General features: G+C 52.1%; 1 protein-coding gene across 4 annotated transcripts in view; it reads left to right on the top strand.

The window, feature by feature from the left end:
* The window catches only part of ttc28 (tetratricopeptide repeat domain 28), a 117808-nt gene that overhangs the window by 32190 nt on the left and 62162 nt on the right, over positions 1-23456 (top strand). Inside the window, exon 1 of one of the 4 annotated variants that reach the window (XM_049020766.1) lies at positions 3321-4177. The exons of the other annotated variants lie outside the window; for them this stretch is intronic. Coding sequence (XP_048876723.1) covers positions 4151-4177 — 27 coding nt within the window. The 5' untranslated portion in view covers positions 3321-4150. Of the gene's footprint in view, positions 1-3320; positions 4178-23456 lie in introns of those variants that run through there. 4 annotated transcript variants of the gene reach the window in all.

Here is a 23456-nt window from a genome sequence, read left to right as displayed (position 1 = left end):
TATGAATAGCTGCTTGTCATCTGCTGGTATGTGTTTCCCAGTATGCTCTGAGCCAGGGGGGGGCACCATTTCTTTCCAGTTTTATCCTTTCCAGTCTCCCAGCCGAGTGGAACTACAGTGGCCAGTCGTTTTTTTTCTCTCCCCCATGGGTGCGGTAGGTGAGAGCAGGGCTGTGGTTCAGCAAAATGTCAAGGGGGTGTCGCCACTGGCCAGGCAGATGCAGGGAGGGTAGAGGACACCAGGCAATCGTGCCCCCCCCACCATACTCATGGCAGATGTGCCTCAGGTCTTTTCATTTGTGAGGTTTTCTCTCTCTTCCTGTTTTGCTCCTACTTTTGTCATGGATTTGTCATGTTTAAAGGGAGGGCATAATCACCTGCCCATTACTGGGGGGTTCCCAGGAAGGCCCTGACAAGGGGGGGGCTCGGCCTCTCTTTTTTTTTTAGATGTTGCGTGCCATTTGTTTATTGAACACCCTCGCGATAGAGCGATTAAATAGCCAACTTATCCGTAATTTAGACTAAGAAGACGTGGGAGAGGCCGGCTGTGATGTGTGTAGCCCCCCCCCCCCCCCCCTCCGGGCGGCCAGGGTTACTGGCGGAGTTGTGGCCGTCATGGAACGTTCCGGGCCCCGCCACGCTGACGGTCTCCAGTTCCTGTGTGCCCCCTGATTGGGATACCAGACATCCAGTTCTCCCGTATCCGCGGCCGGCGGCGGCAGCCCAAGCCCCCCCGCGACCGCCGAACTCCCCCCCACCCCACCCCAGTTGTGTCACGCGTGCTTGAATCTCCCTTGTAACACGGATGCGCTGAGCGATGGTTCCACACTGGAAGCACCGTGACCCTTGTTTATTTGCTTAGCATCTTTGCAGATGTGCTCAGTCAGAGTGATCCATTTATGCAGCCAGGGCTGGGGAGTGGCTGTGGGGGCAGGGAGGGGGGGGGGCGAGGGGGGGGGGGGAAGTAAAGGTAAGCTGCCTTGGCCTCGTATCCAGAGTTTCGGTCAGAAGTAATTTGGTTACATGGCCGCAGAAACATCAATGCTAAGGCTACCCATCGACAAGCAGACTTGACTTCTGAAATTGTCTGCATGTGCGTGCGTGTGTGTGTGTCCCTGCTGTGTGGTGTCCCTGCATGTGTGTGTCCCTGCATGTGTGTGTCCCTGCATGTGTGTGTCCCCTGCATGTGTGTGTCCCTGCATGTGTGTGCATTATATTTCATTTCTAAACTGTCCTGATGGTAAGTTGGAGGACAGGTGTGTTTGTGTGTCCGCCCTGTCCCCTCGTCCTGCTGGACTTTCACCATCTCTTTCTGCATTGGCTCGCTGTTAACTCGCATTCAGCTTCCCTGCAGGTCGAAGTGTTCTGGTTATGTGTTCCCCCCCCCCCCAGCCCCTTGCCGAGCATGGTGCACCACGATGAAAGGGGACGCCTGTAACTGCATGGAGGGGGTGGAGGGTAAAAATAGGATCTGGGTTAAGCCTCTGAGTGTGAAGGGGGGTCTGGCGATTGCAAAGGTCACCTGTATGCCGAGTCGCCCTGTGCGTGAGGAGGTGCTGAATGTCAGGCCGTAAACATGGTCCCACCTCCTCAGGAGGCGCCGGTCTTCCTCCGCTGGTCACATGGGTCGTCACTAACATCTGCTCTCGGACAATACGGGTCGACGCACATCATCTCTGCCCACTGATGCGGACACTGCGCTCCTTCCCTGGTTCTCCGCCTCCCTTTCTCTGCCTCTTCTGTTTTAACGACCATATGGCCTCGTGCTCTTTTTTCTTGGACCCCCCTCGACCCCTCCGACCCTAAGTGGGGCGCAGCTGAAGGGTCGGAGGGTATGTTCTCTTCTCTTGTCGTCGGTTGGCAGGATGTGGCCCCCTCGGCCGGGTAGGCCCCGGGGACTGTATTCAGACAGGTGTTCACCTTTCAGACGATGCCTTCTCACCTTGCAGGATGCCGACAGCCCATTGGTCTCCTCGCCACGTGGGATGCAGCACTGACCTCTCTGTCCGGCAGTGGAATTCTGTATTGCGATATTGATCGTGGGGTGTTTACAGATACATTGTCTGCTTGGGGGGGGCTCTGGTGCTCTTCCGTTTTACAGAAAAATAAATGTTACTGATGATATAATTTTTTTATTTTCTTCTGAAACTGGAATTAAGTGAGTTACAGAGCATGCTGATGTAACCAGATAGTCACAGGGGTAGTGCTCTGGTGTCCGTCCAGTTTACAAACAGTGCTCCATGAGTGGGGGGGGGGGGTGCAGGGCCGGATGGGGGGTGGCAGATGCTCCGGAAAAGGGGCCTGCTTGTTGGGACAGCAGTGACCGTGCTTGGTGTGACAGGTGGGGCAGGGCGGGGTGGGGAGTAGGGGTGGGGGTGGTCTCGCTTGTGGAGCTGGGGGATTTTGCTCTCAGACAGAGTGACAGGTGACACAGGGGGCACCCTGCAGTTGTACCTCTCTGCCTTTCTCCCCCACCCCCCTTAAAGTCTTAGCCCCTACTCTCCAACCAACTGGATGGAAATGTTGCTTTCTCCATACTGCCTCAAGGTTCCCTGCAGGTTGGCTGTCGTATGTGTAGGCTTTATGTGGATAATTTGCAGGGGGGGGGGGCACTGCTTTAACACCCCCACCACCACACTCAGGCATGTAATCTAATCTCTCTCCACGTGCCTGTTGTCTGTTACCTGCCGTGCTGTGAGGGTGTTGGGTACCAGTTGACTTCGCTGGCTGCAGCCGCAGGCTTTTTGGACTCCTGTCTCACGCAGGCGCTCACCTGACCGGGCATGGGGGGGCACACAAAACCACCCCCCTCCAGTCCTTCAAACTGTCATTCTCAGTGCAAGGCAGGGGAAATCAGTGCTATGTGAAGCATAATTTCATTTTGAAAAATTTCCTGTAGCTTAATTGGAGTCTTTAGTTATTAATACATGTGTGATAAATACGTCAGGTAACCAGGCGGCGCTTTGGACTTACAGACCGGCAGAACATTACCGGAGCCCATATAACTGGCTGCTAGGCTGCGCTGCTCGCGCTGCTCGCTCTGCTCCTCACTTACGGCGTGTCTTATTGAAATTGTCATTCGGTTTAATTGTCACACGTAATGCATGACAGCTTTTTGACGTTCCCAGCTCATTATCGGTGCTTATTCACTAGCAGGCAGATTCTCCCCTTACCGTAACGATTACTTACAGTACCAGTGCTTAACTGGTCGAAAAAAAAAGGGGCGGGGGGGTGGCGATGGGACTATATATGCCTTACTGGGAGGGGGCGGCTCCATGACCCGTTGGGCTGCACCCTCCCCGTCTGGCTTCGGTTCGGCGAAGTCGTAGCACGAACAGAGTCGTTTGGGTGCCCAGGTCCACTTTCTTACTGTAGCAGGATATCCTTACACGCAGAAATTCTTGGCATTTTTCAGTTTTTTCTTTATTTTTTTTTCTCTTCTTCCGACTCTCCCCCCCCACCCCTTGCTTTTTGCTCGTCGCCTTTTCACTGGTATCGCGCTGCTTGCAGTTTTTAACCCCACAAACGTGTAGATGAGGACTACAGTTGCACACCCTCGTTCCCGTAAATATCGGATAGATTGCATACACGAGAGACGTATATGACTCTTTCTGAAGCCGAATACATTTAATTCTTCCTGGATTAATTTTTTTCCCTTTGCACACAACCTGAAGGTTATTTTGGGATATGCACAAAAGGGACGCAACTTAAATATTTTTTCCGACGTTGCTGTGCACGGACTTGCCGTTTTCGGGACACGGGACTGACTCCTAGGGGGGGGATAAAAAGTTCACGAACAAAGATAAGCTGTTACATGAAGCCTTTAAGCTGCCTCCCGTAATGGTCTTTGCTCTGAATTTAGCGGATCGACTGTCTTTTATCGCTCTTTTTTATCATGCGGTAACTGAGAGCCGCAGACTCGCCGCTTCTCCTTCTCACATCGGAAGCTGCCTGTAGGACACGGATCCCGGATCCCGGATCGCTGATCTCCGCGTCCCGTTTCGCTTTACCGGGACTGGGGAGGGGGCTTTGAGGACACCGCGAGGTTGAAGGGAGCTGCGGGGCCAGTATGACTTGTTCTCGCAGCCCCGCCGGATCCCTGTTCTCTGCCTACATAGTGTCTTGATGCTGTACAAATCTGCTTTACAAATATGATGAAATGGCAGCCCAGGAAGAAGGTAAGACTCCTTTAAAGTCGGATTCGAATAACTGGTGCACATGCAATGCTACGGCGGAGGTCCTTTGCTGTATTGCTGTACCAGTATGTGACTGTCTATGCTGTGTATTTATGAAGGATCCGGTGCAGATGCGGTGATTATTTTTGGAAACAGCTGGCGACGTAAAACGTGTGTATTTTGTACTTATTCTCCGGACACTGAGCTGTGCGAATCATTCGCTGAGCTGTCAGTGTCTAAGGCTGCGCGGTGCCTGATGCATCAAGGAGTAAAAAGTTGAAAGATTTCATTATTTAGGAGTGACGGCGGTGTTTGGTGTGTTAGAGGGTGTGGAGCCAGCCCCCGCTGGAATGAAGGTGTGTGGGTTATGAGCCGCTTGATGTTCAGGCGGGTTTAAAAATGCAGAAAGGGGGTGGGGGCCGATCGGTGCCTAGCTGTGACCCACTCCCCCCCCGGTGCCGTTATTTAAGACGGCCAGACACTGGACGGCCGGCCGCCGTGCATGAGAGCTGTCCGCGAAACGTCTCCTTCCATTTGTTTGCCGGGGGTGTGTCGATTGTTTATCGAGAACTGTCACACTGACAGCTCGAATCTGTAATAATAATAATAATAATAAATAATAATAATAATAAGTGATGCATTTATGCAGTTAAATTGACTTACTAACGCTTGAAAGACGATGACAGACTGTGACAGGTGTTACTGGCCTTTTGAAATGAGAGGTTTTACAACCCCCGCCCCCCCCAGACCTTAAACCTCAGGTATACTGGAATTATTTAACGGCTCCCCCTTCATGGAAATCCTCAAGTAATTTAGCACCATTTCAGTGTGCCGCCTTATCCCGCCCCAGACGAGGATATAACGACCCGTAAACCGGTAAAACAAACGGGTGCCTCATCATTATCTAACGTGTTTAGGAGACTTAATGCCAGGAAGCTGCGCTTTTAACACATCGCGATTCGCCGCATTAAATAAGACTTACGGCTGCATCCCACAAAACACACATACCCGGTGAAGCTGGGATGCTTTCTAAAACCCCTTGATATCGGGATGCAGCCGTGTTTTTTTTTTTTTTAGTATTTCTTCTCCCGACACGGATCAACAGATAAATATTTACTTTTTTGTACACCCTCCAAAGACCGCTTATGTTCATTAGTTTCATGAGCAATTTCCGCTTTCATCCGCTAGGGGGCAGGCATTGGTAGATCAGAGGAGCACGCGCCTCATCAAAACTGGAGTTCAATCGCTGTTTCTGGTTGCGTGTCAGACTGCGCTTTTTTTGTTTCTTCGTGCGCACATCCATTTAATCAGCTGTTTGTTTTTGAATCATGTAATTGGACAAGTTATTAATGAGGACAATTTCGGGGAATGCAGTTTCTGTGGATGAAAGGGAGCTTAAAAATGTTCCTATTTTGGGGCACCGGCGCAGGGAGTCAGTGGTTGTGAGTCATGCACACAGCTGAGGAACACCTCTTGATGTCTGCAGAGAGACCTCCTCTGAGGATTGAAAACGCTAACTCCACAGCTGGGTCCAAACAGTCATAAAGAAGCCTGCGCTGAAGCTATTGTAAAAAAAACATAAAAGATTGCAGTTCATTGTGTTTTGAGGCATGGGTTCGTGGAAGGACTTCTCCCAAAGTCTCTCTCTGGGAGGTGGGGGGGGGGGGCGAGTTCATTATGCTGGCTCTTCCGTGATGCACTTTAGGAATCTGTAATTGGGAGGAATCTGTCAAAATTCCCAGTGACACAGTTCAGGGTGACTCTGACAGGTGACAGAAATGGCATTTCTTTTGTGCAAAGCCCAACGCTCCAGCCTCCTCAGGAATGTCTGCAGTCTGACCGGTCCAATCTAAGCCAGTATCTCCTCTGGGAAAAGATGGACTGTGTATTTTATATCTGGTTTGGATGCGGGGCGGGTATATTTTATGTGAGGGTCCTGACCTTCACTCTGACCCCTCTCTGCCCCCGGAGGTCACCTGGCAGAGCCCCCATACGGTACTTCCTCCTCTGACTTCCTCCTGGGGCCCGGTTGCCATGGGTACGTCCTCGGCGGTATGGCGCGCCCACGTTTGAAGATGCTACATTGAGTTTCAGGCGTCACGGGAGGACGGATCTTTACGGACAGCTTGCCTAACCCCCCCTGCCCCCCCCCCCCCCCCCCTCCGGGTTGGCCCTGCCTATTTCCAAAGGTAATTTAATGTCTCTGTCCCCTCCTTCAAATGTTTCTGTTTAGCCTGGCTCTCGTCCACACTGGGAGCTAAAGCTACTCAAGCGAAACAGGAGCTGACGCTATTTCAGGTCCCGCAGACATATGTACGAGGAGACAGTTGTGATTTCCGTTTGTTTGTTTAGTGCAGTCCGGAATAATGCGCGCTGTGTGGCCGCCTGATTAGCGTGCTCATTAAAGAGGCACCAGTAATGGTTCGTTTTATGATCTCTTAATTCCCTTCCGCCCAAATCCATGTCGAGAGCCGGACGGGTGGAGAGCCTCTGTCTTTTTTTAATTGCCCGTTGAAGTTTTGGTTTTCCTTGCGGAAAGAGTCGGCGTTTGCGAGCAACTGGAGCCTTGTGCTGGGGCGGTGACCTCACAGACATGCGCGGCAGTGGGGGTGGCGGCATTTAACAACACGTAAGGTTAGATTTTTGCCTGACGTCCTGCGACTGCGGCGCCGAATCCCCTTGATCATGCTGCCCTGCCTTCCAGCCCCTGCCTCAGCGTGGGCAACCTGTGATGTAGGCGTGATGATCGTCAGTGATCCTTCGTGGCCTTACAGTACAGTACGCCCCATCCGAGTCTCGTCAGGTTAGAAGCACTGTCCAATGCATTTTTCAAGACATCCCTGGGGAAGGAGAATAGTCCACAAGGTCCTCCAAAGGTCACACAGACGGAACCATTGCTCACGTCAGCGCCGTTGAGGAATGAGTTCTTTGCAGGTGGGGTCAAGGGGGGGGTCAAGTCTTGTGTCCAACATGATTCATGTTTTAGTCCTTCAGATGTGACTGTTTCTTACTGATGAAATAGTTTATAGGGCTGCAGGGATGCGACGGTCCTTCAAAGATTGGACTGAACTTGAGGTTTGGTTTTGAATGGACATCTGGTTCTGGTTCGAGGTGCTATGACGATCATCAGATGAAACTCAGGCAGGGTTCTGCTTGTCTTCGTTACAACATTCCAGTGGGCAGCGCCAATAACGTCATGCCCTGTCCGCAAGTCTGTGCTTCTCCACACCTCCCACAATGTGAACTAAAACCTGTTTACGAAGGAGGGACCTCAGCCATGCGCCTGTGAAGAGCTTGCATCCCAATTCGATCATCGTGAGCAATTTCCCGGTAGAAGCGCAAATCTGCGAGTCATCAGTTTTAAAAAAATATTTTCAGTTATTAGCTAGTCCACAGCAGCTTTCATCCAGCTTATAAGTTTGCTGCTTTATCCCCTTATAACGGTGCGTCGCGGCCGAGGTGAGGGCTGCCGCTCGCCGGTAATGAGGTACAGTTGCGGAGCTGAGTCAGCGAACCCTTTCCTCTGAGATGGTACCACGTTCCCTAACCCCGGCACGCTGTTCTGACTTTACGGGATCTTTGCGGAAAGTTCATCCTTTCTCGGCAGTATCAATCTCCGGGATGACCCCCCCGCTCTCAGCGCTGTGCTGGGCGGGGGGCATGGGATGAATGCTTAATGGGGAGGGTGTGTGTGTGTGTGTGTGTGTGTGTGTGTGTGTGCCAGCAGGTGTCGGGGTTGTCGGAAGGGGGCAGCGCCTGAAACGCAGCGAAGCCGCGCCTGCCATGTGCAGCCCTAAAATATAACCCCCATCCCCACACTTTAGCCCCGGCGGTGTAAGAGACTCTCCCTCCTAGTCGGTTCTCGGCTTCCCAGGTCCACCAAAACCAGCCCAACATGTAGTGCTGGTTACATGTGGCTTGGAATCGCAGTGGGATCCCCCGTGGGGGCTCACTGTAAACGAATGGCTCAAGGCACTGCCAGGCCGCCCTGGGGCGGTGGGGGTCCTGCCATTCGTTCCGGCCGGCCCCGTATTTTGACTTCGCTGGAGGTTGTGGGTGGTCGTGCGGAGCTTGATGATGTTTAATCCCGTCTGCGCCTCCGCCTGCCGCCCCCTTAGATCCCGCGGGCAGTGTGTGTGTGTGTGTGTGTTAGCGTCTGTGTGCGCATGACCTCAGCCACCCCATAAACATGCTCCAGTGTCATCCGGCATTCGAGTGGCTGCTAAACGAGGAACGGGCGCGTCCCGGGCGCCTGTCCACTCTCATTTTCCCGGGAGCAGAACGGAGAGCATAACACAGATGGCGGAGTTTAAAATAGCCGTCCCTTCTGGGCCTGGTAGGCCGTTGGGTTTGGGCCCCTCGGATCTGCGAGCCGCCACTTCGGTACGGACTGCCAGCAGCGGGAGGACGTGGGCAGTGGGGATCGTTTCCGTCTCAGATGGAACAGCTCGGCGGATTTACGATGCGTTATTCATACGGCCATTACGGCGATACGGCCATTAGGGTTAGGCCTCGGCCTTTAATGAAAAACTAATCTGGTCTTCCTTCCTGATGATGGCTGTAGTGCCCGTGCTGTGGAGAGCCACGTCCTGACTTGTCTTCCCCGTTGAGTGGGTGGGTTGTAGAGAAGCCGGACCACATTCAGTAAACGGGGGAAGCCTGTCCTTCTGCTCTGATCCAGATGTGTCAGGAGGGATTCCGGCCCCTCTGGTGTACAAATAGACACGCGCGTCGCTCTCTTGTCCCGCACTCTCGGGCAGATGAACAAGCCTAGTGACGTCCTGCTCACACACTCCCTTCGAGACGCCTCCACTCCTGCCTCTGCCTTTTTATCTCGCCGTTTTAGAGGCCCTGGACAAATTGATTTTTATTATTTTTTTTCTTTTCATTTTTAGTGGTTTAAATGGAGTGAAATTTTCTGCCCTCTTCAGTGGTGGGCCAGCCATTACAGGCTTAAGATCCTGTGCTTAAATCTTCCAACCCCAAGCGGTGTGTGTGGGGAGGGGGTGGGCAAAGGGGTGGGGTGGGGGGGGTGGGTTCTGCCTTAGTCAGTGTGTCTGTGCCCTTAGGGGGAAATGTGCTAACTTGAATGTGTCTGTGCTTTTTAAAATGAAGGGGGGGGGGTGCTTCAGGACAGCTGCAGCCATCTACAGACTGGACTGGTGGTGGGGGGGGGGGGGTAAGCAAAAATAGGCTTGCCATTGTAGATTTAATTGTTGCAAGGAATCCTGGGAGGCAGAGAGGTGGGCTGCCTGGGGCAATCTCTTCGGTCAGCCTCTCTCCCTCTCCTCCTCTCTCTCTCCCTCTCCTCCTCTCTCTCTCTTTCACTGTCCCTTCGAATCGAAAGTGTTTTGTTGCTGTGGGGGTTGTCACATTGCTGAAGCTTTTATTACCTGCTCTAGAATTATGGATAGTGTTACACACACACACACACACACACACACACACGCACACAGAAACAAAACATTGATTTTTACCCTCCCGATACATTTTTTCTCATTTTTCCCGTAATTAATCTTGGTCACTGAGCTGCACGCAGTGAGTGTGTCATCCGTCATGGAGGTGCCGTGCAGCCAGGGAGCGTGACTCATGTGTCCTCGACGCAGTCCGCGTCAGTGTGCTTTATCGAGGTCGCAGTACTTTGCGTAAATTTATAGGCTGGTGCAGTGATGCCGCGTCACCCCTAGAAGGCCCCAGCGCAGTGGAGTGTCACGATCCGGGGTCTAATTGGACGGACGCGGAGGTCAGGGCGTCGGCGGCGTTCTCCACGCAGACACGCCCGCCTTGGTCTCTCCTGCCCACAAATGGATCGCTCTGCCGTCTTGTCTGTCAAAGATTTGAGGGGGCAGTTTGAGTCTCTGTAGACCGTTGTTTGTGGTATCATCGTGCGCGGGATGTACCCCTCTGCCACATATTCTGCGGGTGGGTGTGTTATAAACAAAGCTGACACCAGCTTTTAATCATGCCTGCGCGTCCCTTGTAGCCGTTACTGCGGCCTTTTCATGTTTCTGGGATAACCCATGTTGGAGAGAGCAGCCAAACCAGCTGATATCCCCCCCGGCACTCGGGATAGAGGCTTGAAATCCATTTCCCAGCCCTAGCTTGGCTGTAATTGAGGGACGTACTGCGTGGTCCTCTAATGTCTGTATTATTGTGACTAACGGCACTCTGGCTCACAGCAGACCCATGTGATCTGGTTTTTCCAAGCGAGCAGGCGTCTATTGGACCACCAACGCGCGGGACTGGTTTCGTTGTGTCGAACGACAAACACGATTACCGTCCCAAATCTGATTCAGCCCACGCTTTACGAATTTGAGATATTTTAGGATTTGGCCTAAACTCGTGCTGAACTCGTCCCGTGTTTATTTTTTTATTCGGACACTTTTTTCAGTCGTCGTCCAGCAGCAGCTGGCAGGAGAGTAATCGGCGCTTTCCTTCCCGGATATTAACACGTACGGTGGGAGGGGACTTGCCGCTAATTCTAGTTTTAGGTTTTAAGGAGCCCGTCAGTTTGCCTGCAGGAGGTTCTGTCATCTTTCCATTTCAGCGTCACGCCGATAACCTTTGGTTGAGAATGTTAATTCTACCATTATATTGTTATACAAACCGTCTTATCAGTCACACCAAAAGCTATAGAATCATTAAAAGCTGTATCACTTAAATGATTAAAATCATCTTTAGCTGTATTTTTCTGGTTCCTGACTGACGTTCTGCTATATGTTACTGTGCTCTTTTTAATGTCTAATATATGCTCCGTTACTGCATCTGAGGCTAGACGGCAGCACTTCCTGTTTGTGAAGTGTGGAATCGTGGAAATGGTTCAGTGTTGCATTGTGGAGCTCGCCGGTCTTGGGCGGGCTTTGGGTTGGGGGACCGGCCCAGTAAGGGCTGCGTGGGCCGGGTTCATCTCCTGGTTGCTCTGGTGCTTCGGTGTCTGAGTCGTTTTGACCATCTTGTGGTTAAATGGAGACCTGCTTGCCAGGGCCGGTGGTCTGGATGGAGCTGCTTTGGAGTTCCAGGCCGACTTCCAGAACCTTCTGGCAGGTGGCCGCACGTCACTCCTCACTCATCTTTTTGCCGGAATCACTGGCTGCTGATGATTGGTCAAGGTGTTTTTTGTTCATCTGGATGATCCTTGCACTTCTGGGAGTCAGTCTCCCTGAACCCTGGGAACGTTTCTGAAGGAGCCATTGAGCGTTACCTGGCATGGTGGTAATACCAAGATGCACTTTGGTTCTGCTTCTTGTACCTTATTTCTACTAGTTAGATATGACTATACTCCATATTTATGCTGCACATACAGTACCAGTTGAAAATTTGGACACACCTACCCCTAGAAAGGTTTATTTGTAACATTCTGTGCATTATATAATAATTATAAAGCCGTCAAATCTATAAAATAACATATATGAAATTATGCACTGACCAAAAAAGTATTAAACTAAAAAAATATTTATTTGTTGGGGGTGGGGCAGTTTTATGGGTTGGAACTCAGAAGGTTGCTGGTTCAAATCCTATGGTTAGCAAACTGATGTCACCATTGGGCCCTGAAGCAAGGCCCTTAACCCCAATTGGTCCAGGGCCAGGCTGCCCCTGCTTTCGCCTCTATGCCAGTTCCATGAGGTGCCTCCTGAGATGTTTGTCCAGCTGTCCTGAAGGAGGCCCCACATATGCTGAGCACTCATTGGCTGCTTTTCCTTCACTCTCCGGTCAAACTCCTCCAAAACATTTCTACCATGTTCCGGTCATGTAATACAACACTCTGACTCTCCTTTGTAGGCGGCCTGGCATGTCCACACTTGACAGGTACCCTTCTTCGGGGTGCGTGACCATCTCCCAGTTTGGGATTTAACCTAATAGCTGAAACGATGAATAACACCCAAAGAAAAGCCTCTGGTAGCAGAGCTGGGATGAGGAGGCTGACCTTCTGTTTATCTGAGCCGTGCATTTGGGCTCATGAGCTTCAGGACATACAGGGCGTCTCGTATGAATGTGGAAGCTTGAGGGTGGCAAAGTCCCGATAGCTAAGTAAAGGTCACTCCTGTTTAACACACTGCCATTGATCTCCCTCACAGAGTGGCGGTAGTTTGAATCCCCCCCCCCCCCCCCCCCAGCAAATCCCACAGGGAGATCTGTCGTTTAGTCTTTATGAAAAAAGAACGGTATTCATCTAAACACTCTCCATATTTAATGTTCTTCATTACTTATTGATTTCCTCGCCGAGTTATTCATGTGAATATATATCTTGAGTGGCTTCCTGTTGGGGGAATCATCATGAAAGCGCCTTAGCTGTCTGCTCGGCTGCCTGAGTAAAAACGACGCCGACTCCCAGGGGCTTCGGTCATGAGCCCGCGTCCAATCCGTGCAATCTGATTAAGACGTCGTCTAAGTTAATTGTGACCACCTTCTTTTTTTTCTCTTTGTGAAATTGAATTTGACATTTTTTTTTGTTTTCACAAACGGGAAAATCCCTAGGGAGGGAGGAAATTTTCCTTCCCTGGAGGAGCATCGTCTTAAAGGGGTAATTTTATGCCGTGGGCTCCTTTGGGATTCACGCTAGATGCCCGGTCAAGAAAATGCGAGTCTACCTCTGTTTCCCACAGAGAAACCGTTTTATGAAATAGATGCAGGCATGCGAGTCAAAAGCAGGCCTGTTTGAAGTTCATCCAGAGCCTCGATTCTGTGGAGCACCATGCAGCATGATTTCTGGATGTTTCTTTTCAGCTTAGCTGGTTCCTCTCCATGTCGACCCCCCAGCCACAGAAGTTAGTAAAGCCACCCCGTCCTCCAGATGAATTTGAGCGCCCCCTGATGTTGGAGGTCTTCCTTGAGTTCCTGGTGAGGTGCCTGGCCCAAAGTGGCCCCTCTGTCCTGGCTCTTAAGAGGTCTGTTTATCGGCACCTGGTTCTTCCAGAGACAGGCATCCAGTCTGGCACCGGCGTCGGGGAACAAAGAGAGACTCGGCTCGCTGCATTTGCATGGTGATTTTTGTAAATTTTTAAAATGTAATTAAAAACAGATGGCGCTGCTCTCCCTCGCTCTTCCTCCCTCTGTCGCTGTCAGCTGTCCACACGGACGCAGAGAGAAGCGAATATCCATTTATATTCATTCTCACTAGCCAAGGCATTAAGTTTCGTCCAGAATCCCCTATATTTAATGTTATTGCTATGTGCAGCATGAATACTGGCAGGCGTTATGACACAGAGAAGCACTCGTCGCCTTCCCCCATGACAGGCCCAGTCTGGGGGTCCGTTCAGATGCCCGCTTGTGCTTGGTTACGTCTGGAGGATGGTGTGCGGCTCAGTGGGCTACAACGTCGTGCCTGTGATTGGACGGTCACCAGGATCTGCAGGGTGATGTCACCCTCAGGACCCTAAGCAAGGGCCCTTAGCCTCAGTTACCTCAAACCCTGCTTTCTCAATAATGTTGCTTTGGGGAAAATCTTCTGCTAAATAAATAAAAATGTAAATGTCCTAGCTGGGCTTCTGTAGCTGCTTGTCAGTGTGCAGTGTGCAGTGTCTTTTCGCAGCTCTGTATAATCCCAGCACCATTTATATCCAGACCAGAAGCAGCGTGTCTTTGCTTTGCTTAATTGCATCACCTAATTGAATTTGGGCTATTATGCAAGCCGGGCCGCAGGTCCTCCGAGCAGCTGTCCTCTTGGCCTTTTGGCCGCTTCTCCGCCCCTGATCACATTAGCTCCTGTCTGAACAGAGTCACCTCCTCCGTCGCCCTTTTCCTATGGACTCTCCAGGGTCAAGCTGATCCAGTGGCAGGTAAATAAGATTTAAACACCATAACATGAGAATGTGACTGGACTGATCGATGGCGCAGATCGCCCTGGGGCTTGGAGGTCGTTTTTTTCCAGACGTGTCTGCTAGTTTAATTCTGTCAGATTGTATGTGTATAATTGCATTCTGCTGTTAGGCATAATTGCTAAATCTGTTGATTTGCGTCCAGTTTGCGCTGCGGCGTGTTTCCCCGATACCCTGATTATGTTGTTTGCGGCAGATGTGTCTTAGTGTGAGTCGGGCGTTGTGTAATCAAAGTGGGTAATGCAGTAATCAGTGCTGATATCAGGCCCTATAATGACTAATGCGGCTTCCAGAGACTTGGGGGGCTGGGGGGGGGTGTTTCCAAATAAAAGGGGGCTCCAGGTTCCCTGGAGTACGTTTTAAAAGGGCCCCCAGCTGAGGCCTGATTGCATCCTGGTTCAAATTAGGCAAATGTTTGAAGGCAAGGAATCATCTTGGGTCGGAGTGGATGCTCATCTGGAATACGGAAAAGCATCTCTCTGTCTCCGGGGGGGCAGGTGTCTGGGCTGACCCTCTCTCTGTTGTTCATTTATATTTCTCTTTTTTTCATGTCTTTCTGAACAATAGTTGCCTTTCACTGAGGGTGCTGTACTGGACTCAGAGAAACAAAGTAAGGATTAAGTTAGTGTTTTCTTCTGTCTTTTTGAAGTTCGTCACAGCTCCTCTCTGCGTGTGGCCTGGCTTGACCCCCACCCTCCGTCGAGTTATGAAGCACTTCTCATGCTCCACTTTCAGGTCTCCTCACATCCCCGGTAGGGAGGAGAGACTTTGCACGTGCGGTTTCCTGGTGGCCCTGCTTAAGCGTTCAGGGCGTCAGTGTGAGTCCCGCGTTACATATGTTTCACAGGCTCTTCTCGCTGCCAGTATTGAATCCAGAACCAGGATCGAACCCCGGGGAGGGAAGTTTAGGTTTGGGGTCCCACCCAGATAGTGCATCTTCAGCAGTGGCTGGAGGGGAGATGAATTACAGAGAGAACAGAGGAATGAAAACCTCTTAGAACATTACCGGGAGTTATCTGGCCGTAGGGATGGGGTCTTTCACGCCCCCGTCCCAGAATCCCCAGCGATAGCCCTAACACGGGAATCTGGTGATCATTTTCACAGCCACATCCATCAGCACGCACTTTTAAATCAGTCCTGGCAGCGTGTGCCTGCAGCCCGCACTCGCACCAAAACACGGTCCCCTCTGTTTGGTTTGGACCGGCGCTGATACGCGGTCGGAACCGTCGCTGCATCGACACGAATGGGCCCTCCTCGTAACCTGTGGACCCGATCCTTCTCTTATCGGGCCGCTGATTTCACAGGAGAGTCAGCGTAGGTTGGAAAAGAGGCAGAGCTTAATCTGTTTGCAGGAAATGGAAGCTGACTTTGTCTGCAGCTGGAGCACGCAGTCGTGGGGTTTATCGTCGCTGTGATCTTTCCCCGACGTTGTTTTACTTTTCTTCTTTCATGTCCTCCTCCTGGCAGCCCACGCCTGTGCCGCTCCCTCCTCCCCCTCGCACGCTCCCTCTACCTCCATCCCCGTGCTCCAGGCAGAAATGAGCGGGGCGTGTTTTTCCGTCTTGCAGCCGCGCTGTTTGCAAGCCGCCCGCCCCGTCAGCGGCGCTGAGGCCCTTGCGGGGCCCCGCCTGCTCTTTACAGCCAGATGGGCCTTGTTAAAGCGGCATCAGAGCCCAAGGCCTGCGCGGCACTTCAAAGTGCCTGCGGTCGCTCGATGTTTGGAGAGCCGCTCTGTTCCTTGTCAGCTTTTCTTATTGGCCGAGACAGCCTCCTGGGCGACACAACGAAGGGACCACCCAATCAGATGGCTCCGAACGACTGAAGTGATAATTGCGTCCCTTTGAAATGCTCCTTCTGGTTTGCAGCCTAGTCAAATGAGCCTCTCTGAAAAAATGACACCGAGCCTAATGCTTTGTTTTGTGGAAAGATAGTTGTATTTAAATTACCTCTGATTCCCTCTCTGTCTACCTTGCCCCCGTGTCCTGTGGTTCTGTCTTACTGTCTTTACTGCCCCCTTTCCTGCTTTTTGGGGTGCCCCCCCCCCATGAGCCTCAGCCCCCAGCTTCATCAGCTCTAGGAAGCCATGTTAAACGATTCCTCCTGCACAAGGTGTGACATGTGAATCTCTGGATCCTCTTCCGCTGTAATGAAAGCCGGTTCCCTCATGGCATAGGAGTATGAATAATCCATGGCAAGCTCCGGAAAGTTCACACTGCTCTCTCCATAGACAAACAAATGCAGATTAGACAGAGACTGTTTCTGAGCTCTCAACAATGTATTTATAACAGCCGCAGAGTGGGAAAGAGAGGGGCTTAAAAGCCATACTGGTGATTTTGGGGTCCCGGTGCATTATGGGATTGTGTGCTGTACCTGTAACGCAGGGCTGACAGATGGGCGGAAAGCGGCCCGGAACTGGAGTTTCAGCAAGTCCGGAGAGAGGCGGCCGGCTGTTTGGGTAGAGAAAGTGGGCAGGAGACAGATCTTGAACAGTGATGGGAGTGACTAAGATAATCAGAACAGGGGTGGGGGGGGGGCAGTGCACGTTTGCCAGACCTTTGAGAAGAACCCGAGTCCAGCAGGGCGACGGTCCAGAGGCTCTGGGATGCTAAGGGTGTGACTCCCGGATCAGCCGGCCCCCACCCTCCTGGAGCCCCTTCTAGTGACAGAACGGAGGTAATTATGTAGAAAACGCAAAACCCGAATCCATGGCCAGCCCGCAGAGACTGCTCTGCGACTCCCTCTGAGTCACGAGGATATGAGGGCTTCCCATGTACATGCCTGACGGTCGGAGCCAGCCAATGGCCTGAGAGCCCCCACCGTGCTATTTTAAGCCGACAGGGGCAGCCGGCCATTAATTCTGCAAGAGCTGGTTCTTTCTATAGATCTGTGTGTCGTCACCTTTTTTCTGGATGGAAGCCACGGCAGCAGCGTGTGACCTGTCTGGTGCTTGTGTTTGTCCGAGCACCGGTCTAGGGTGGAACATAACCTCAGTCCCGCTAAACGGGCCACCAAACCCAAAATGGCTGTCGGGCCACCTGAACCAGGCCCAAGGGGAAGAAGCATAGAAGGACCTACATAAGAGGTGTGGATCTGATGAAGGCTAAATACTGCGAACTTCTCTGCAGAAAAGAAGTGTAAGGTCTTTCATTTTCTGTTTCTGTTTGCCTGATCCTTATTGCCCATCCCTGTCCTTACTTTTCTGACACCTGAACCAATATGGACGCCAGTAGGGAAACCCCTTAAAGTTACAAAGTGGCGTCCACATATTGGAGGGAGGGAGGGAGATCCTTAACGGCTGAACCTGGTTTATCTTACCTGACAAAAACATTGCAGGTTATTTAGCATCTGTCTGTCTCCTGTCCGCCTGTCCATCCATCCATCTTTGTGCATATGTATGTGTGTGTTTGCGCAGTTCAGCGTTTCCTCCCTCTCCTCAGATGTCTGAGGTTTGAAATCTCCGGATTTGGGGAGGGGCAATGCTCGCGGTCCCCGTCACCTGATACAGATGTTCTCACATGGAGTCACGCACTGAGAGACGCTGAAACAGGGTTCGAGGGCGTTACAGGACCATTCGCTAGTGCTTAACGGGAGCCGTGCGATTGGTGGTGAACCGAGAACTGAGGGGATTAAGCACACTCACTCACTCACTCACTCACTCACTCACTCACTCACACACTCGGTCACTCACTCACACACACTCACTCACTCACTCACTCACTCACTCACTCACTCACTCACACGCTCACTCACTCACTCACACACACATTCACACGCTCACTCACACACTCACTCACACACTCACTCACTCACTCACTCACTCACTCACTCACACGCTCACTCACTCACTCACACACTCACTCACTCACTCACACACACATTCACACACTCACTCACTCGCTCACTCACACGCTCACTCACACGCTCACTCACTCACACACTCACTCACTCAGACGCTCACTCACTCACACACTCACTCACTCACTCACACGCTCACTCACTCACTCACACGCTCACTCACTCACTCACTCGCTCACTCACTCAGACGTCTGTGGAGACTCTCACTTGCCTAATATAAGTCAGATTACAAAACATGCTCATTAAAGAGCGGTATGTTCAGCATAGTCGGACTCAAACCTTACTGGAGGTTCAGGGGGGAGGGGTGGGCTTACTGTCTTTATCAGACAGCTCCCAGGGTCCCTGCGGAATATGTCTGGTCAGCTCAGTAGACAATACGTTCCAGATCAAAATGAATAAATTAAAAAAACCATATAAAGGGTTTGCATTTTGTCTGGACATATTTCTCCATTATGAAAGTCATTATTTTGGCATTACTGTGGACTCGATCCTTCTGTGGGCTTGACCCCACCCCCTCCCCCAAATCACCCAGGACTGTCTGAGCAGACGGTTCATTCAGATATCAGACGCAGTAAATTCGGATATCACGCTCATATCCTGCCAATTAGGGTTTAATCTTGTGTGTGAAGGTGTCTCTTCACCCTCATTATGGAAGGAGAGGGTACTCCACACCAGTGCCCGAATGTTCTGTTCTGCCGCTCAGCACTTTTCATCACGTCTGTTTGGGATTTTGTCATTTTTGGCTAATGATAAATGTAGGAATCTGAAGTCGTGTTCATGGTAATGAGCGGCGAGCGATTGGCCCCTTGGGGGTCACATGACCTCCCGTAGGTCTAGCCCACAAGGTGATTGTCCCTCCTACCTCTTGCTGTTCTTATCTCCGCGCCTGATCTCACACCTGATCTTGACCAGCCTGAAGGACCTTCACGTCAGGAGAACCGCGGGATGATTTACTCAGTATGGAGTCCGCTGCAGAACCCGGACTTAATGCTTATCAATGCGAAGTGTCCTTGTAATGATCGTCCTGGTTTTATCGTCACCCTTGGCTGGCCCTCTGCGACTTTCCTGCTGCGTGTCTGTGGGCCACCGCAAGGATTCTCCGCTTTGAGATTAATTAAGACGGCTATTTAAAATATTGTGCTCTTGTCACGGTGACTATAATGTTCCATGAGAGGGTGGGAAAATTAGGTTTTTCAAATTACAGGCCAAGCCATCGTCCGCGGAGGTGAGGTGGCCCATTTGCGGGTAGCGGTCAGCCACCGGTGTCCCGCTGCTCCTCTCACGTCCGCCGAGTGCCAGCCAGAGCCGCGTCTCGCCACAAACCGCCAGCGCCCATATCCTATTCCGTTTCATCCGTCGTCATGCCGCGTCTGTCCTCATGCGACACTTACTCGCTGTGTGCGGTTTTTGGTCTCCTCCCGGCTGCAAACTGTGCCTTTGCTCAGGAGGATATTGGACCAGTTTAGGGGACAGATGTCACCGAAAAGAAAGTTGTTTGATTTAAAAGATAAAAAAGAAAATCTATTAAATGAGCCCACCCACACCCCCTCCCCCGAAATCCTCTGGTAATGATCCTACTTAGGTCTCCTTTTTTCTTCTGTATGTTTTTCTTTTTCTTGTGTGTGTGTGTGTGTGGGGGGGGTGGGATTAAGCCTGAGGAATACTGTGTTGTGATCGATAGTTTGCAAGCAAAGGGTAACTAGGCCCACAGGTCCCCACCAGTTGGGGGGGGGGGGGGGGGGGGGCAAGGAAAGATGAAAATATGCCAGGCGAGCTGATTTAGGAGAATATTAACACTCTGCTTACAGCCACACACACACACACACACACACACACACACACACACACACACACACACACTCATCAGGATGCAGGAACAAGATGAGGCTGGAAAAAGTGCTGAGTTTGCCTTCCCTGCCCCCCCCTCACCCCCGTGTACCCATCGTTATTCGTTCCTCTCCATCTGTTCGCTTTCTTTCTTTCTTAAGTGGAAAGCAAGAAATAAGCAGCCCCCCCCCCCCCCCAACCCATGTCATGGCATCGCGAGCAATTTTGGATGTAGAAGCGAATTTTCAATTAAATTGGCCCTTTTATCAGCGGGGGACTGGGGGTGCATGCTGGATAGCAGGCCGAGGTGGGGTCTGGCTCTCTCTATTTTCCCCAGGAAACAGGCTCACCTGGGCACTGGGGGTCCTGCCTGGCCCGTCGCTCTCGCAGCCCCCATCACACAGAACATTAAGCGATTTTATCCATCGTCTGCATATTTCAATATAGATTCCCTCAGTGACAGCCTGCAGGAATGGAGGTGTTAACAGGATTCAGCGCTGGGGGGGGGAAGACCAGGTTCAGGGTCAGTGAGGACACCATCGTGAGCGCCCCATACAGGAGGGGGAGAGAGGTGCGGCTGGGGGCCCGACTGACTGATCAGCCCCAGTCTCGGTCCCGGAGGGTGGGTGTTCACAAAGCTGTGGGGGGTGATTCTGTCCTCTGAGGCTGGTTTTGAGTCCCCTGATTAAACAGTGGCGTGGTAGGGAGGGGCTGTACACATGGGGTGACCCATCAGCGGCATGGGGGGGGCAGTACGCATGGGCCGACTTGCCAGCACCATTATCTCTGCACGGAAGTGCGGCAAATTCAGCGGTATTCCAGCAACGTGGCCAGGAGCCGATCTGGAAAGCGGTTGCATGTGTGGCGTGTGGACAGGGATTCGTAAAACGTGCAACACTTTGATTGCCGATTAAGCTCCAGGGCCCTGTGCTATCATGTCCCTGGCGAGGGGCACGTCGACATCTATGAAGCGGGTGGGGGCTCAGTGTGGTGTCGGGTGTGAACCCGAACCCGTTTCGGCCCTCAGGTGCGCGGCAGCCTGAGCGTCTGCTAATCACGATGTAATTGGCTCTCGCTCTTGTGCCGCCTGCCTGCTCCTAGCCCCGGTTAATTGCATCAGATCTGCCTTGTGCGCTGGGAGATGACCCCCCCCCCCAACCCCTCCCCCCTCTCCAGTGAGTGTAGCACCTGCAGGGCTGATGTGGCAAGCAGATGACGTGGTGCTTAAACACGTCGGTTTATAGCCCCCAAAGGCCTGAGGGGGTCATGCTGCTGTACCTTTGATGGAGAAATTTCCTTGGTAAACTATCCGTGTGTATTAATGGGTTTTTGAATAAAAGCGTCATATAAGATGCTAACACAGAGGTAATGCTTCCGCTGCGGTTCCTGCGCGTTCCTCGCTGCTCCTCGCTGCTCCTCGCTGCTCCTCGCTGTTCCTCGCTGCTCCTCGCTGCTCCTCGTTTACGCCACTTTCCCGCGGCTAGCTGAGCCCACCGTCCTGTCAGCCCCCCTCGAGTAGCGGGACCCACTCCGCCAGGGCGACTCCCCGCGACCTTCCGGGATACGATGCAGGACTTTGAGCTCTGCACCGCTGTCCACAGCCCCGTACTTGTTATTCTGGGGGATTTGGGGGTGGGGGCAGGCATCTGGAGCAGAGGACTTTTTAAGGATTAGACAAAGGGTGGGGGGGGGGGTTCCCCTGGAGGTTGAGGCCCTGATATCCCAGCCAGGGAGCGGAGCACAGACATTAGGCCGCTGGCCCCCACCACTCTGAATCAGCCGCAGAATGCTGATTCGGCACTGTGCCCCCCCCCCCCCCCCCGCCGCCGCCTGCATGAGCAGACCGATGGAGCATGCCATGGGCAAGGACGGCGCGACTAATTGAAAGGAACCTACCCCCCCCCCCCCCCCCATTACCTTCTTGCATGTTGTTCTTTTATCTGAGTTTACACCCCCTCCCATCCTCTCTTCGGTTTGACCAGCAATGGTTTGGAAATCATCAAGCAAGTGACATTTTGTAATGTTACGGCAAGTGTTAAAAAAACGTGTACATTTTTGCTGCCAGATTATGTGTGTGTCTGTGTGTGTGTGTATTGAGATAAAAACCTGTTATTCTGACATTATGGGGACCATTTTTTATGTTACTTAAGGTTAAGGTTAGGGATGAGTTGGGGTTAAGGTTGTCATTCTTGGCTTTAGGGTTATCCCCATAGAAATGAATGGAGAGTCCCTACAAAGATATGAGTATGGGTCTGTGTGTGTGTCTGTGTGTGTAAGTAAGAGAGACGGAGACTGTGTGTGTGTTTGGGGGCAGTCCTGCAGAGCACAGCGAGTGGTGGGGGGGGAACAAACCCCTGTCAAACCCAGGCCTTTGTCTTGGCCGTCAGCCATGATGAAGGTAGAAAGCGAGAGAGAAGAGAAACGGAAGAGGGTGGAGACATGGACATGGTAGCGGAGGAGGATGCCCTGTGGAGGCTGCTCTGGGTGGAGGGTTTGGATGATCAAGCCAGCTGTCACTGTCCACCCAGACATTGTCAGCCGTCAGGTTCCATGGCGATGTCATACGGCTGGCGGACAGCATCCCAGAGTCAGATGAGCGTCAGTCCGCCTCTGAAGCTCCCTGCAGTATCCTACCGGGGTCCTCGCACTTAGAGGACGAGTCGTCTGTTTCTCTGCCTTGTCAGAAACCTCACTTTGATGTCTCATTTCTGCACTTTGTTAAAAACGGAGGAATTATACATCCGGACTTCTTTCCTTTGTCCTAAAGCACTTCCCACTTCCATCTCATCCGACACACTCTTCCGGGTGTTTATTTTAACTCGGGCTTTAAATGTGGAGCCATGGGGTAACTCGGGACCTGCAGAGGGGCCTTTTGCCAGCCGTGAGGCTTGCAGGCTGCTGCAGGTGCTTAGTCTCTGTTCGCACAGCTGGCTGAAGCTGGATGATGAGCTGACAGGGTCACGCTGGCCCTGGGACGAGCCCCAGACGCCCATCGGTCAGTGACCTTCTCTGGGCCCCTCGGTTGGGGCTTGGTTCGCACCTCCTGCAGCTGTCACATCAGGCCACAGACATGCTGCAGGTGGTAAGTGACCTAGGATCACGGAATGCTCATCATCTGCGGACATCTCGAGCTGTCCAGATGGAGGGAGCCTCAGCCTTAACTGCCCCCCCCCCCCTCCAATGCAGATCCCCAGTGGCCGCCCTCATGCCCCGGTTCCTGGGGAGTCACCCTATCCCTGGAGACTCAGGTGCCTCCTGCTTTGCACCTGTGTAGGTGGGAGTCAGACTTCTGTACGTGGCTTTAATTACCCAGTTCAGACTGGAGGGGGCCGGACTGGTTGGATGTTCAAAACTCACTTTTATGTGTCATAGCGTGGTCTAGGCTGCCTTAATGAGCAGTCCTCCTGGAGTCAGATGGGGGGGGGGGCGCCTGCCTTCTCTCCCTCCCAGCCGTTTGATGACCTGAAATACTGGAACCCCCACATCCTGAGGGGCAGAGCGAGAGGCATCCAGGGCCTAAATCAGGACGAACTCAAAGGCCGTCCTCAAGGATTACTTTGGCTACTCGCTTCTGAGTCTGAAACTCATTTTCAACCCAGCAAGTACATGTGAGGGTGGAGAAGGCTGACGGGCAGCCCTCCCATCTTTATGTCATGCTTAAACCAGGGGGGGCTGGTTCTGTGTGTGTGTGTGTGTGTGTGTGTGTGTGTGTGTGGCAGGGGCACCTATTGACTCCTGTTCCTCTGGATGAAAAACAGTGTTTCCATGTGCAGGATGGGATAGAT

The sequence above is a fragment of the Brienomyrus brachyistius genome, chromosome 7 (genome assembly GCF_023856365.1).
Source record: "Brienomyrus brachyistius isolate T26 chromosome 7, BBRACH_0.4, whole genome shotgun sequence".
NCBI lineage: Eukaryota > Metazoa > Chordata > Actinopteri > Osteoglossiformes > Mormyridae > Brienomyrus > Brienomyrus brachyistius.
Note: the sequence above shows the minus strand (reverse complement) of the source record. Positions and strands in the feature narration are given on the sequence as shown.